At 40.1% G+C, this 15,789-nt stretch overlaps 1 protein-coding gene across 1 annotated transcript in view; it reads right to left on the reverse strand.

The window, feature by feature from the left end:
* The window catches only part of PLD5 (phospholipase D family member 5), a 411,871-nt gene that overhangs the window by 234,515 nt on the left and 161,567 nt on the right, over positions 1-15,789 (reverse strand). Inside the window, exon 2 of the mRNA XM_047077346.1 lies at positions 9,158-9,294. Within this exon, the coding sequence (XP_046933302.1) occupies positions 9,158-9,294 (137 nt within the window). The remainder of the gene's footprint in view (positions 1-9,157; positions 9,295-15,789) is intronic.

Below are 15,789 nucleotides of genomic sequence, written 5' to 3' on the forward strand. Positions count from 1 at the left end.
TATAAGACTTTGGAAGCTGAGTTCCAGTGAATTCTGTAACAGATTTTCCTGGCAATTTCTTTAACTGAAAGTTCTGATTACCACGTTATTCTAATTACAGGTCTATAACCAAATACATGAATATCCACCACGCATACCCACGTAGGTTTTCTTTTTATTTTTCTCCCCACACCCTCGGTCAATGTTTCTCTCACTTCAGATAAGGATTAAGCTCTCCTTGGTCACTTGGACAGGCTTTTCCTGCACAGGCAGCTGTGTTTTCTGTCCCCAAAGCTATTCATGATTATCAATTATGGCTGTGCCTACAAGGGTTCGGTGAACTTTTTGAAAAATATATCCCACATTCAAATTATCTTTTTGGAGAACAAACGTGGCAACAGGAAATGTCAACATCGTTAATCATATATTAAGCTTCATTATAATTAAAACTTTGAAATAATTAGCTTTGCTGCTTCCCAAAGTGGTAATTATAGACATCAGCAAGTATCACACTCTCAAATATCTTCCTTTAAACATTAGATGTTAAAGATAAAAGATTATTTTAAAAACAATCTTTGAGATTTTATGTGTTGGAATATAAATGGCACTTTCATGGTCCTGGGCTATCGGATCTCTCGTGATTCAGGAAATTTGAATTTTACTTGACCCAATGGTGAAACCAAGATGTTGGTATATGCTGTTTCATATGAGAGTAGAGTTCAGAAGAACAAAAATATCTGAATTTAGAAGTCTGAGAACTTCTGTTCTCCTTCATTTAAAACCAAGAATTTGCCTTCCATTCCCATTTTTTTTAAATTTTTTTATTTATTCCCATTTTTTTTTTTTTTTTATTTTAGAGCAAGCAAGTGGCAGACAGAGGAAGATCCCAGTGTCCTGGGATCATGACCTGAGACAAAATCAAAAGTTGACACTTAACTGACTGAGCTACCCAGAGGCCCCCCTCCATTCCCAATTATTAAAAGTTGTTTATTTGATGCTAGTTAGAAAAAAAAAATTATGTGTCAGATTATTCTATTTAATTTTAGCAATTCCCCAGATTTCTTCTAACTCATTGCCATGTGATGGCCTTTAAGTATACAATCTATAAACTTCCATGCTTCCTGTCATAATGTTTAGTTATTCCCCTAAAGCAAATTCCACCATGGAGAGTAATAAATTAATCTAGATAATACATACTATCTCAATGAGTGGTACACTCCTATAATTTATACTTGTGTTTACACAAAATCACTGCCCATTAGAAAAGAGGAACTGCTCAGTCCTAATGTGTGAGCCACTGAAGAAGATGCAAAAGAGAAAAACTGATGGGATCTTGGGTTCCCAGGGAGTTCTGACCTAGTGGAGTAGACAATAGAGAGACAGAAGTGCTGAGAACATCAATAGAAGGCCCAAGCTGCAGGAGTTCTACTAGGTGGATGCCATCTTTTCAATGCAATAATCTCTGATCAGAGACTCAGGAGAAGGCCAGGGCTCCAGGAAAGACAGAGGAGTGCAAAACTGGAAGGAGGCAAGATGGGGCCGACCAGAAATGGGTGACATGCTCACTTCAGTTTAAGAGAGTGTGCTACACACAGTACCATCTCCTCTCCTTCCTCAGGACCTGCGTGATTTGGTAAGAAATGGATACTGGCACTATAAAAGGAAAAACACATCAAGAAAATTATACAGGAACTAGGTTCGTTGTGTGCTCAAATGGAGAAACCGGGGAAGGATGTAAAACAAAAGCTTTAGAGCGAGTTTCTGCTTTTATTCTATCTTTCATCATTTTTGTTGGGTTGGTACATTGGAAATCTATTTGTAGGACCAGGTGCTCTAGGCTTTTAAGTTCTTTGATGTTCCCTTCAGATGCAGATGTAGATTAAAGTTTTTCTTCCTCTTTAGACAGTCAGAAAAGTGCTCGGATACCAAACACTGAAGCCAAAAACCAAATGGAATCTTCTAAATTTGGGAGAAATTTAGGGAGAAACTCTAATTTAAAAACATAGTTGGGTTTGTCAATATAAAGCAGGATGATTCAAAGTTAATGTACATAAATGGAAAAACTTTTAGTTTAAGAAAAGAATGGAAAATGGATTATAAGCTCTTCCTTACTTTGGAGCAAAGTACAAAGAAACTTTAAAGAGGCTATGAACACTGGCATGAACTCGTGTTCCTTCATAAAAGGAGTTAACAGCCAATTTTCTGAGCATTTATTGTATGACAAATGCTACTGTATGAAAGGCACTTGCATTAATATATTTCATCCTTCCAGAAGTCTTTCAAGTAAGACAAAATAATTATCTTTATTACACTGATAAAAACAAGTGGTACAGTAAAATCAAGAAACTTGCTCAAGATTGCAAATCTCCTAAGTGGTACAGCCATACTGAAACCCAGATAACTTGGCCCCACAGTCCCTGTTCTGATGTCTATAAAAGGAAGGGAAAGAAGGAGTGAGGGACATTGCTCAGTCACAAAAGTAATTTAAAGCACCTTTCCTCTGGTATCATTTTATCTACCACCAACACACTTGTGGGACAATCTAATGACACCCTAGAACTTAGATTCTGTTTTTAAAAAAAATTTTTTAATGTTTATTTATATTTGAGAGAAGGGGGGGGTGGTGGGAGGGAGAGAGACAGACAGTGTGTGGGACTGCAAGGGAGGGGCAGAGAGAGATGGAGACAGAATCTGAAGCAGGCTCCAGGCTCTGATCTGTCAGCACAGAGCCTGATGTGGGGCTTGAACTCACAAGCCGTGGGATCATGACCTGAGCTGAAGTTGGACGCTCAACCAACTGAGCCACCCAGGCACCCCTAGATTCTGGTTTTTAAAAGAATTCTTCACAAAAAAGGAACCAGAGCTCATTGGAGAGTAGATAATACCATATCCCAGAGCAAGAAAATTCAAAATGGGGCCAGAAAGCAAAGCTGCTCTCAGAGATATCTGGAATAGTGTCAAGAAGGAGAAAATATAGCTTCCACTGGCCAAGTAATGACAGTTTGGGAATTAAAGGGAAAACAATGATTAAAGTCCACTGGAGCAACTTTGAGTCTGTAAAGATAGCTGTAAGGTCATGATACTCAAAAGAGAAAGGACAAGACACAAGGAAGTGATTGTCAATGCACAAAAGTTTCTCAATACTGTTTTCTAGAAATGTTATATATTGATGGACTAAATTATGGATGTCCTACACTAGAGCTGCGACTGGGTTATTAATATAGATATGTGTAGAGATATTGTTTATTATTTTAAGTAAGAAAATAGTGGATTAGAGGAACAAAGTCGTAAAACAAAGTATAAGAAAATATAAAACAGAGAAGTCAGGTTTTCAATAGAGAAAATTGAAAAATTTAGAAAGCAGATGTGAAAAATGCACATGTAGAGGGCTGGTATAGTACCAAGTGAGTCTGGCTTTTGCTATACTTCCTGTGGTGGTCTAAGCCACTCTTTAATGGTGAACCATTCTGGTAATTTACACATTGGTTACCCAGGCTTCGATATTTCATGGGCCCCATTCTGTGCAGACTCAAGTCCTTTCACTAGGATTAAAGAAAATCCCCAGGTTCAGGAACAGTAGGAATCATAGATGTAGATTTTGTTGGTCTAATCCCTCATGCTTCAGGCCAAGTAGGCAAAAGCTCAAATGGATATGCAGATTTGGAGGCAAGAGTAAGCCCCACCAGGACAGTAGCCACACAGACATGTGGCTGATTCAGGAGGATGAGGGACAAGCGTGAGGAGATCCAGGAGCAAGTGTCAATCAACATGATTAGAAGACAATGATAACCCACCCCAATTTTATGTTTATGCAGTTAATGATAGTTTACAGAAATTAGCTGCCAAGTTATTACAGGAATTGGGCCTGGGGTGAAGAAGGAGGAGGATGTGGACTGTTTCTCTGTGCATTTATCAGGGAGATGTAATTAAGAAAAGTCCTTCTAGTAAATGTGTAATGGTGTCTCTACTGAGTGGGGAAGTAATGACCCACAGCAATGGATGAGAGGTGAGAGAGACACAGCTGAAAAATACAAAATGGAGGCCTCTTACCTGAAAGGGTGGCCAGTGCACATGTGAGCAGGTGTTCTGCAGGTGAACAGCACCTGGATGTAAGTTCCAGTGTCCCTACTGGTCCCTGGGGATGTGTTGTGTGGGAACCTGCACAGCGCACTTATCTCTTGCAAGAATGGTATAAAATTATAATTAGAGGCACCAGCAAATCATAAAAGAGCCAAGCCACAGGATGTATACAGTCTCAACTGGCAGGTGAGGCCATTCTTAACTATGCAGTGATGCCCCTGAGCCCACTGAGATGCAGTTTTCCAGAAGAAACCAGAAAATCTGCCCTTCACCATCTGTAGTAGTCAAGTGACACAGAGGTCGATATTTATAGAGACTGAATCAGCAATTAAACACAAAGGAAAATGATGGAAAATACACTGAAATTTGGTACAAAGAGGCAAAGAAATAGGTCAAAGTCATTTACTGATGTCAAAGATCTTGTCTCCTGGCACAATTAAGGCCTTTTAAAAGACACTTGGGAAGATAAGAGCAGCTGCTATTTCAGATGCATGTGGAAAATTATGCCAGTCGGGAGCATCACTAACCTACTATTAGTACAACATTTTAGCAGCAAAGTAACAAAAAGGAGAAAATAAAATGAGATGTCAGAAAAAATATAAACAGGATATTTTTTATAGGGAGATAAATTTTTTCAGAAAGACATAAAAGTTAGGGAAACATTGAGTGGGCAGTATGATTTCGAGTAGTAATCTATCAGAGGATAGAAAGGCATCTTGGCTACTTGGCTAGTTAGTAGAGATAAGATGAATTAAAGCAACATACAGATGCCCCTTGAACAACGCAGGGGTTACAGGTGCCAAACTCTGTGCAGTCAAAACTCCACGTGTAACTTCTGGCCTCCCCCAAACATAACTACTCATAGCCTACTGTTGAGCAGAGGCCTCACTGATAAAATCAACAGTCGATTAAGTAATACATACTGTATCCTTCCAATAAGGTAAGCTAGAGAGAAGAAAATGTTCTTAAGAAAATCATCAGGGAAAGAAGTACATTTACAGGACTGTATTGATCAAAAACAATCTGCATTATTAGTGGACCTGTGCAGTTCGAACCTGGATTATTCAAGGGTCAGCAGTGTGTAGGAAAGGCTGCAGTGGATGAGATCTTGGGGAGAGGCCATCACAACAGCAGGAAGGGAAGGCACTGGTGGGCTAGACTGCCATGTAGTCTTCCAACTTTCAGGACCAAGGAGAGCTACAAACACATGGGGAGTTTAATTACAAGGCAGCAAGATCTCAGCCAAGGTTGAAATGAGCAGGCAGCAAGCACTCTTCACAATAGTGACACCAGAAGGAGAAAACATAAAGAGGAAACTGGAGGCCAGGGAGGTAAATGGTACCTGGAAGGTAAGCATCATGTGATCCTGTTTAGTGCCCCCCCCCGAGCTAGAGTCTAGGGAGCTCGGTGCCAAGATGAGAAGGAGGTCGGGAGACGAAGAGATACACTTTTGTGCAGAGGCACTAAGTTGAGATTGGCATACTACTGGGAGCTTTCTGCAGGAGGCGGTGTCCCCTGCCAGGTCTGCATCAGCACCACCATACTCAGTGGTACATCTCCAAACTATCCCTCCTCTCTCGCCAGGGGCAACCCTGTCTGGGGAAACCTGGGACTAAAGCACAGTCCAACTCCCTCTCCTCAACAGGCTGTAATAGGACTGAAGCTATGGCTGAGGCTTCTCTGAGGACAAGGATGGGTGGAATCAGGAGTCAACCAGCAGAAAGGACTGGCAGGGTGGCTGAAGCAAGAGATCCAAGGAGGCAGGTGAAGACGTTAGGATTCTGCATCAAGCATCATGGACACACCAGCCATGGTTTGGCAGATGGAGAAGAAGAAAATTAAAACAAATGGGGCTGGTATAGAAAGAGATTCTAAGAACTGGGAGATTAAATATGCAAATGAACAATGGCAAGACCATGTATATAAAAACCAGACTCCACCCCACAAGCTGCAGCAGCCTGACCAAGACACCAACCTCTCGCCTACAATAACCAGCCCAGGGAGCCAGCCGGCAGTAAGGCAGGCTCGTAGGAAGTCAGGCTATTTCTAGTAACAATCCAAGACACCAAACAATAACTCCTCTAACCTTGTGCTCCAAATGGCTGGGACTTGATTAATAACTACCAGCTTCCCTAATTTTTGTCCCTACTTCCAACTCAGGACCAAGCAGATGTCTTGATTCTAGAAGCTGGCCAGCCTCCAGCTTCTCCTAGGCCAACAACCCCTACCAGGGCCCTAGCAGGGAACACCTAAAGGCTTCCCTTTTTCCACTAGAAAGCTCACCAGATCCTCTACCTGCCTTTGAGTCTCTGCCAAAACACGAGTGATGGTGGCTGACTGCTTTGCCATAGCCAGCCCTGAATAAAGTCTCTATTCTCCTGCAGTTGTCTTCATTTCCTTCCCCAGAACCAAAGACTACACTTAGAATAAAGCAGATTCAGGATAAGTGAGGATGTGGGAGGAATAGGAAGTTGGTGTGAAGAGAGAAGGGGGTTTTACCACCGTGGAAGGGAAGGAGAGGGGAGTATTTACATATTGCTTGTTATGAGTTTCCTGCTGCTTTCTTATGGGGTATGCAATTTACCAATAAAGCTTCGTGAGACAGATTTCTTTTAATCTACCACTTTTAAGAGAAACAATTCTAAAATATCCTTCATAACCCACCAGGAGGGAGTGGAGGCCAAGGCCTAGGGTCCCTTTTTTTTACCGTGCCAGGCTACGCCCCAAGTCCTCTCTGTAGCAACAGAGCCACAACTGTCTCATTATTAACTGCATTGCAGCTCCTCCTTCACTCCTGCCATGTGCTGTAAATGGGTATTGAATGAAATAATGAAACTAATTTCTTGTCCAAATTTACAGTGTTAGTAAGTGCTATAATGTAGACCTGAATCCAGATCTTTCTGATTTCAAAGTCTATGGCTGTTCACTGCATTAGGCTTACTTGGAAGTATAATGTGAAATGGACATTAGATTTATTGACTTGAGGTGGTAAAAACAGCAGGCTAGGGTCTTGGGAAGTTAATTTTAGTTATGAAGTACAATGGCGAGAGATGGAACTGATGGTTGGGAGGTTGTTAGGCATGGACGAGAGAAGGTGGAAAATGCCAGAATTAGCAGGTGATGTTACCTCTGGATAAGGAGGGAGCAGATTATGTGAGAAAGTTCCATCATGTTAAAATGAGAACTACCGAGAACGGATGGTGTGGCCATGGGTTGTCTGGAGACTGGGACTGGATGGGTACAAGGAACTGCAGTAACCCGACATCCTGTGTGCTGGAGAGGAAAAAAAGCAGAAGCTCCTCAGGATGAGGTTAGGGGATGGCAGGCATACCAGAAGCACCTACTGAATGGCTAAGAATGCAGGAGAAACACAAACAGGGGCCAAGGCTGCAGAAGAGAGGGAGATTGGAGGGGCTGCATGTTCTAGAAAACCTGGCTCTGGGAGGTGGAACCCGGTAACCAGCCGGGAATGGTGGGTAATTAGAAGAACATGTTCCAGATTGAGGGTGAAGCAGCGTTGAGTCATTAGGATTTAATTATTGACTTAAATGGAAGCAGTCAGCAGACCCAAATTCCAGCTGTCTGAGTTTAAAGTAAAAACTGGATCAAAGTATAGCTTCTCACAAGTGAAAAGAGGAATAGTTGTAAGGCTCCCTCGTTTTTTTTGTTGAAAATCACAAATACCTGGTAACGTATGTTAAAAGGTCCTGCATATTTGGTCTCACAGAAGTTGGTATAGTTTGACCTTTATAAAGTTGCTTTCTGGGTGCTGGGGTTGGCCATCCGAAGTACCCAGCACACTTTATCACCAAGTGAGGTGAGAGGGGTCAGAGTCAATCCACGGACTAAGATGAGTCACTGGCCCCTCATCCACGGACGTTTCTATCTGTCGCATAATGGGGTTCTCAGAAGGTACCGATGCAGGAGTATTCAGGAGGAAGACGGTGACAATCTACTGTCATTCTATCACTTCAATTATAATCCCAACACAATTTTTCTCCCAAATCAAGTCTGGGAAGTAAATATATTTAGGAGCCTCTTCTCAACAAGTCAGAATAAATCTAAAATGTATGCTCATTTCTCTTTTGTATCCTTTGTTCTGTATAGAATATTGCTGTCTGGTAACTAGACTGTAATGTACCATGGGTTAAAAAAAAAAAACAAAAAACTTCAATTGTCTTATCCAGACACTTTTTGTGTCTTACATTCAACCCTCAAGGAAAAATATCCAAGATAAAAACTCAAGTACACATTACCAAGTTGCCGTTGATCTTAAGCCAGAAAAGAGGGGCACTTAGACTAACGCTTGCCACAGGGAAAAATTACTATTAAAATTCATTTATAACCTCTAGTTTATACTAACTATTGTAGTTGTGTGCCCTAACTTCAGCTCTGCAGTAACGTGTAATAAAAATAGACTCCTTATCTATCTCCCCACCAACCTTGACACTTTCCTACACCCTCTCCATGACCTAAAATTTAAAAAGTAGCAGCTTACGAACAGTTGGATGAGATTTATGGGGATAAAAACCATGCTCTGAAGGCTCTGCCGGTCAGGGATGACCCCAAAGAGATGTTATTTAAGGTAACTGAAGAGACATAATACATACATAGAGACAGATTGAGGAGATGTCTGTCTTCTTATAGGACACTCTGATTTATTTAATCCCAAAGTTTAAGTTGGAATTTTTCCCGAGATGGGTGCTTTTTTACCTTCCATTTGACGTGACAGCTAGCATGGTGCCCTTTGTCCATTTGGGGCACTCATTTTTTTCCAGGCTTATCACGAAACAAACCAAAACCTCATAGAGAGGGGTCTCCAGAAATGCAGACTGTACAAAATTTCACCTTGTCAACCATCCCTCCCTACAGAGTATGTCCAAACTGTATAGAACTGTAATTGAATGAAATCATGGTTCATGTTCATTCCCTTGGTCTAAAAAGTAAGAGCATCGGCTGGACAGACTCCTGCCTCAGCTTCAGCCCAAGGGGATGATGGATGATCACATGTGTTTCTAATTTTCTCTCCACTGTCTAGGGTTCTCTTTGGCTTTCCTGCCCAGCCCCTAAAAGAGAAGTTTTGTTTGTTACCTCTTACCGACATTTATTTTGACAATTTTTTTCTGAGAGACCATCCTCATCCTCTCCCATGATGTCCACGGCAGAAAATATCAACGCGACAAGAATGGCAAAGCAGCATACCAGGGCGAAGATCACAATGCATTTCTGCTGGGACTGTCAAGAAAAAGAAGATAAAGAAAAGTGAGAAGCAGCTTTCACTTAGAAAAGTCGGGAACTGATGGCTTTTCAAAATCCTTTGGGAAACAATTACTTCCGTCACTGCCAGCGGAGGGCTGCCCTCCAAGTGAAACCTTGATGTTCATTCCCGAACACAGCCTTCAAGCCCCACTAAGTATCTTAGAACAGCTAAAGAATTCAAGTGCTGTATCGAGACTTCTGAACAAGTTCTCTCTTCCCCTTTCTGATCAAAAGCAGTCCAGGAGATCTGGAGACCTTCCACAAGATCTTCGACAGAGAGCACTACAAGGCCCACTAGCGCAAATTAAAAATGAAACACAGGGTGGTTCGATAATTACTCCCCGTCTCCTGTTACTACCAGCACCTTCCAAACTCTGTGCAAAGTGCCCTCAAACCCTGTATCCCCTTGCGTTCCCAACCTCCTCTTGCTCTAAGACCTTTATTATGATGGCTTCAGGACAGATGCCCCTGGCAGGCCAGGATGAGTTCTGCAGCTTGATCAGAAATGAGATCTATCAGATGCCAGCCTTTGGGTCATTTAACTGACATAGTTCATTTCAAAATACTGAATGCAATCATAACCAACATTCACACTCCTGATACAATTTTCACTTAGAAACAGAAGCTGAAGGTCCAGCCACTCAGGTCCTTATCTTTGGTCCAAGTGTTGTATTCCGAGACATCCCTGTCTCCAGGGGTTCATGGCCATAGGTGGCAGAAGACAGGGCCTCGGTCACTGGTCAGCAGCCATGGCCACCAGAACAAATAATTTTGCCTGGGTTCTATTTATTAGATAAATCTGGACGGGGAAGAGAAAGAACAATTTTTAAGTGTTCCCAAAGCTTTTAGGGATTATGTACAGGAGGGGAAAGAGTGATCACTGGCCAGACAGCCAGGAATAACCCGGTTAGTGATGAGATACATATATGTGTGCAAACACGTACACACAACTTCAGAGCTCTGTTGAAACCAGCTGGCTTTGCCTCTCCTTCCATCTCCCTGACATTTATCCCTAGGGCCACACGGTCTCCAAAGAACCAAGACGCCTCTCCCCAAGCTCAGGGTCCAGAGTGTCCAGGGACAGCCACTAATTACAGATTCTAGAGAAAGGTGTTGTTAAGGATGCAGATGCTCCTGTGACCAGGTGCTATCAGCTCAGATGGTTGTTTCCTTAAGGAGTCTTTGTGTTCTGCTTTCCCTCAGGTCTCCCCTTCCAAGAGAAGCTTGTTCCAAATCCCTTCCTGCCTGTCACTGTGTGCTTCTCTTACTCCCTGCTGAGGGAGGAAAGTGAAGGAAACCCCAAGGGAGACACAACCATTGTTCTTTTCCTCTAGGTTCCCCTGATATCTTTAAGACAGGGATATGTTTTATTCTTTCCATCCCAAGCAACCAGCACAGGGCTCAGCAAATGGAAGGTGCCCAAGAAATAATCACCACATAAACAAAGTGAATGGATGAAATGAAAGTTACAAGGGCATACATCCGAAGATGCAGAACCAATTAGTTTGGTTCCATATTTTGATGATGTGAATGGCAACCTATCCTTTTCCACTCTCTGCTTGGGTTGGATGCAAATAGCTGGGCTGCATTTACTGACTATATAAAAGTCTGCAGGGGCACCTGGGTGGCTCAGTTGGTCAAGCATCTGACTCTTGATTTCGGCTCGGGTCATGATCTCACAGTTGTGAGATTGAGCCCAATGTCGGGCTCCTCAACCAACACAGACACCCCAATTTTATTTATTTTAATGATATTTATTAGTTGTATAACCAGAAAATGTTTGCTGTTAACTATTAATTATTTTCAAAATATCATATAAAAAATAAATAAATCACACCCAGTCCCACTCAGACAAAATCGCCATTATCATTTTGGTCTTCTTCTTTCCTGTGTACTATATATACCAATCTACCAATCTGAAAATACTGGTATTTTCTACATATAGTTTTGCATTCTGCTTTTTGCACTTGATCATGCTTGAACATCATTAAATATTCTTTTAAAGTATGGTTTTAAACTGCTGCATAACACTCATTGCATGAATAGGTCATTGTCCCCTTTACTCTAAGAAATTTTTTTTTTCTTTTTCCTTTCTTTTTTTTTTTTTTAATGTAATTTATTGTCAAGTTAGCTACATACAGTGTATACAGTGTGCTCTTGGCTTTGGGAGTAGATTCCCGTGATGCATTGCTTACATACAACACCCAGTGCTTATCCCAGCAAGTGCCCTCCTTAATGCCCATCACCCATTTCCCACTTCCCTGCCCCCCATCAACCCTCAGTTTGTTCTTTGTGGGTTTTTTTTTGCATAATTAGCATTTCTTTCATTATGGGTTTATATGTCTTTCACTAGTCTATAAGATTCTTGAAGTCAGAGACGTGTCTTTATCCCCCCCCCCACCCCAGGTAGTCTTCTTTTTTTAATTTAATTTAATTTTTTAATTTACATCCAAGTTAGTTAGCATATAGTGCAACAATGATTTCAGGAGTAAATTCCTTAATGCCTCTTACCCATTTAGCCCATTCCCCCCTCCCACTACCCCTCCAATAACCCTCTGTTTGTTCTCCATATTTAAGAGTCTCTTATGTTTTGTCCCCCTCCCTGTTTTTATATTATTTTTGCTTCCCTTCCCTTGTGTTCATCCGTTCTGTGTCTTAAAGTCCTCATATGAATGAAGTCATATGATATTTGTCTTTCTCTGACTAATTTCACTTAGCGTAATACCCTTTAGTTCCATCCACGTAGTTGCAAATGGCAAGATTTCATTCTTTTTAATTGCCAAGTAATACTCCATTGCATATATACCACATCTTTTTATCCATTCACCCATCGATGGACATTTTGGCTCTTTCCATACTTTGGCTATTGTTGATAATGCTGCTACAAACATTGGGGGGCATGTGCCCTTTCGAAACAGCATACCCATATCCCTTGGATAAATACCTAGTAGTGCGATTGCTGGGTCATAGGGTAGTTCTACTTATAATTTTTTGAGGAACTTCCATACTGTTTTCCAGAGTGGCTGTACCAATTTGCGTTCCCAATAGAAACTTTTTTTTTAAGCCACTCATTTTACAACACAAAAAATTATTTAAAATTTTTGTCATTTTATCCTATTTCGCTATAGATTATAAACAACAAACAAAAAGCTTTTAGAGGGGTTTAAAGCAATGCAGTGATAACACATTAGTCTAGAAGAGACTCTAACCTAGGACAATATAATTTAAAAAAATTTTTTTAATGTTTACTTATTTTTGAGAGACAGAGATAGAGCATGAGTGGGGAAAGGGCAGAGAGAGAGGGAGACACAGAATCCCGAGCAGGCTCCAGGCTCTGAGCTGTCTGCGTAGAGCCTGATGCGGTGCTCGAACTCATGAACTGTGAGATCATGACCTGAGCAGAAGTCAGAAGCTTAACCGACTGAGCCACCCAGGCTCCCCTAGGCAATATAATTAAACATTATCTCAAAAAGAATCCTGAAGAGAACAGCATAAATATACCATGTCAGGTATATTAGTGGGTACTCAATGAATAAAGCTAGTGACATTAATATGAAATGATCCACCCACAACAGTATTTATTTATTTCCCTTTATTCTAAATTTTATGATAAAATAGTCAATAAGAGCTCTAATTGGGGCGCTTGGGTGGCTCAATCAGTTAAGTGTCCAACTTCGGCTCAGGTCATGATCTCACAGTTTGTGAGTTCGAGCCCCACATCAGGCTCTGTGTAGATAGCTCAGAGCCTGGAACCTACTTCAGATTTTGTGTCTCAATCCTCTCTCTGCCCCTCCCCGACTTGTGCCCTCTGTCTGTCTCTCAAAAATAAATAAATGTAAAAAAAAATTTTTTTTTAAAGAGCTCTAGTTGATTTGTGTGCTATTGGAAGCACTTTGATGTAATAACCTTCATAGATTTCTATTAACTTCTATTCATTTAATTCTGTATTATCATATTCTATTAATATGAACAATTGACCTGGCTATTTTCATTTAAATTTGTCAAAGAAGAGAAATTCAGACTCTGATATTCACGTTTAAATGTCTCCTTGAAAGAATGTACTATCACAATATAACTTCAGACCACTACTTTCTTTAGTCTCTTTTCTTTTCAACCTCATGAAAAGTGAAAGATTCTGTTCCAGTGACAGCACTAGAGCCTCACAAATGAGACCAAATTTCAGGTTACCAAGACATTTATTCAATTTCAAATCCTTAACAGACTATTTCAGATCATTCAGGAATCAATTTGAAACACACTTTTTTGTTTTTATTGAATAGAACCAAAGAATGCAAAGTTTTAAGGAGAACCCATTAGGATGATTACAATCTAAACTTCACTATTGAGCTCAACCAATTAAAAGAAAACAAAACTTGAAATGCTATTATCTAACATCAATCTGTACTTTTCACTGGAGTTTTTACTGAAAACAGTTTTGAAAAGAATTGCCTGCTTGGTCAAGAAATATATCTAATTATGCTAACACTGAAAATATTTAATTATCATATCCTTATCAAATACATTTTAATACAGAAAAAGAGATGTATGACCTCTAAATGGGAGAGTATTAAATCTGAAACTTAGAAGTACTATATATCCAAACTTGGGGTTTTATGCCATTTGATAAATTCTTAAAAAGAATTTGCACCCATGTACCTAAAGGCAAAATGTGAATTTGCAAAAATTAACCATAAATTAAAATCGTTCATATTATCTTTCATTTATTTACCATGACAGTTTTTTTTTAAACAAAATCATAGTGAAGTCTTAAAAATAGCTATTTTTATGTGTGCAGCTTTTAGTACCCACAGAGCTGCAAGTTAAATTATTCTCCTTGCGAGGGGCACCTAAGTGGCTCAGTCAGTTAAGCGGCTGACTCTTGATTTTGACTCAGGCCATGATCTCATAGTTCTTGAGATGGAACACCACACTGGGCTCTGCACTGATCATGAGATTCTCTCTCTCCTTCTGCCCCTCCCCTGCTCATGTGCATATGTGTTTATTCTCTCTCTCTCTCTCTCTTAATATACAGAAACAAAAAAAAATACTCTCCATGTGAAAGATTGAAATTATGACTCAAAGACATCGGGTTATTGAATTGTCCAATGTGACCCAACCAATTGGGAGACAGTGCAGGGATTTAATTTAGGTGTCTAAATCTGAAGTCTCTAGATCTTTTTCCTTTTCTGGTTTTCTTTGCTTGACTTAATTTTCTACTTAATTTGAGCTATGATTATTTTATTATTTTTATTATTGGTTTTTAGTTAACCAATCCCCACATGGCCCATTAATGTAGAAATGAATGTTGAACATTTGACTCCAAGCTGTGGAGACAGGGCATCCTTGGGCCTTTAGAACTTTCCTATGATTCTAAATGTGTTCCTGTCTTGAGTTCTCAGAGACATGTTCTCAGAAAAAAGAAGGTGACCTAGAAGAATCATAGTAATCTTAGCTGATGACTTATCAATCTCCTGAATAATGGTCACATTCTAGGACCACAGTAGAAAATCTAGACTATAGATTGATTAAGGGATTTGCTTTGAAAATCAGAATTATCACTTCACTTTCCACATACACTTTGATGTACCTTGGGGTTCTGTTTTAGAACTTTTCTCTTCTTGTTCTGTATCCCCTCCCTGAGACAGTCTAATTTACTCCCAAGTCTTCACTGGCTATATATACACTGATAACTCCTAAGAGTATACCACCAACTCAGAGTACTTGCTGAGTACCAGACCCAAACTGAATGAGTTTCCCTGTAGTAGTCTACCAATCTCTCCACACTAAGACAAAGTTGGGATTTTAGAAAGTTCAAGTTAGCTACATTTGACAGAACAGAGTAGTAGAGACAGGAGATCTTTACAGGGAGAGAACTGTGGAGATCTTTAGAAAGTCTCCCTGAGTCCAAAGTTAAGTATTGCTATAAGTATTTGTATATAAGGAATTTACCTAAGGCCTGGGAAAGAACCACCTGAACGAAGTAGATGAAATAATCCCTAATGAAATACACAGGGCCAGGAAGGGTTGGTGTTCTCACTATCCAGAATGGAAAAATCTCATAATACATGGGGCATCAAGTAATTAGAAGGATATTATATCTTGAAAATGGAAATGGGAAAAATTAGCCCTAGACTCAAGGCTGATCTCCCACCTAAAAAAGCATAAAAACAATCCTTAAAAACCCAACTGTTCACTAGGAACTATATCTAAGAGAAAACCTTGAGAATATTTTTAAATATATCTTAATATCCACCAAACAGCAAAATCAAAATTACAATGCCTAGCATCCAGTAAAAAATGACCATACATGCAAAGAAACAGAAAACCACACCCCCAAATGAGGAGAAAATTCAGTCAAATAAATCAACTCAGAAAGGACACAGGTGATTAAATTAGTAGACACAGATATTAAAACAAATAGGATTACTATATTTCATATGTTCAAGAAAATAAGTATTTTAAAAAAGAGAT

The sequence above is a fragment of the Lynx rufus genome, unplaced genomic scaffold, assembly GCF_022079265.1.
Source record: "Lynx rufus isolate CCGP_SWC_20201006 ecotype Redwood Valley unplaced genomic scaffold, mLynRuf1.p SCAF_15, whole genome shotgun sequence".
Taxonomy (NCBI): domain Eukaryota; kingdom Metazoa; phylum Chordata; class Mammalia; order Carnivora; family Felidae; genus Lynx; species Lynx rufus.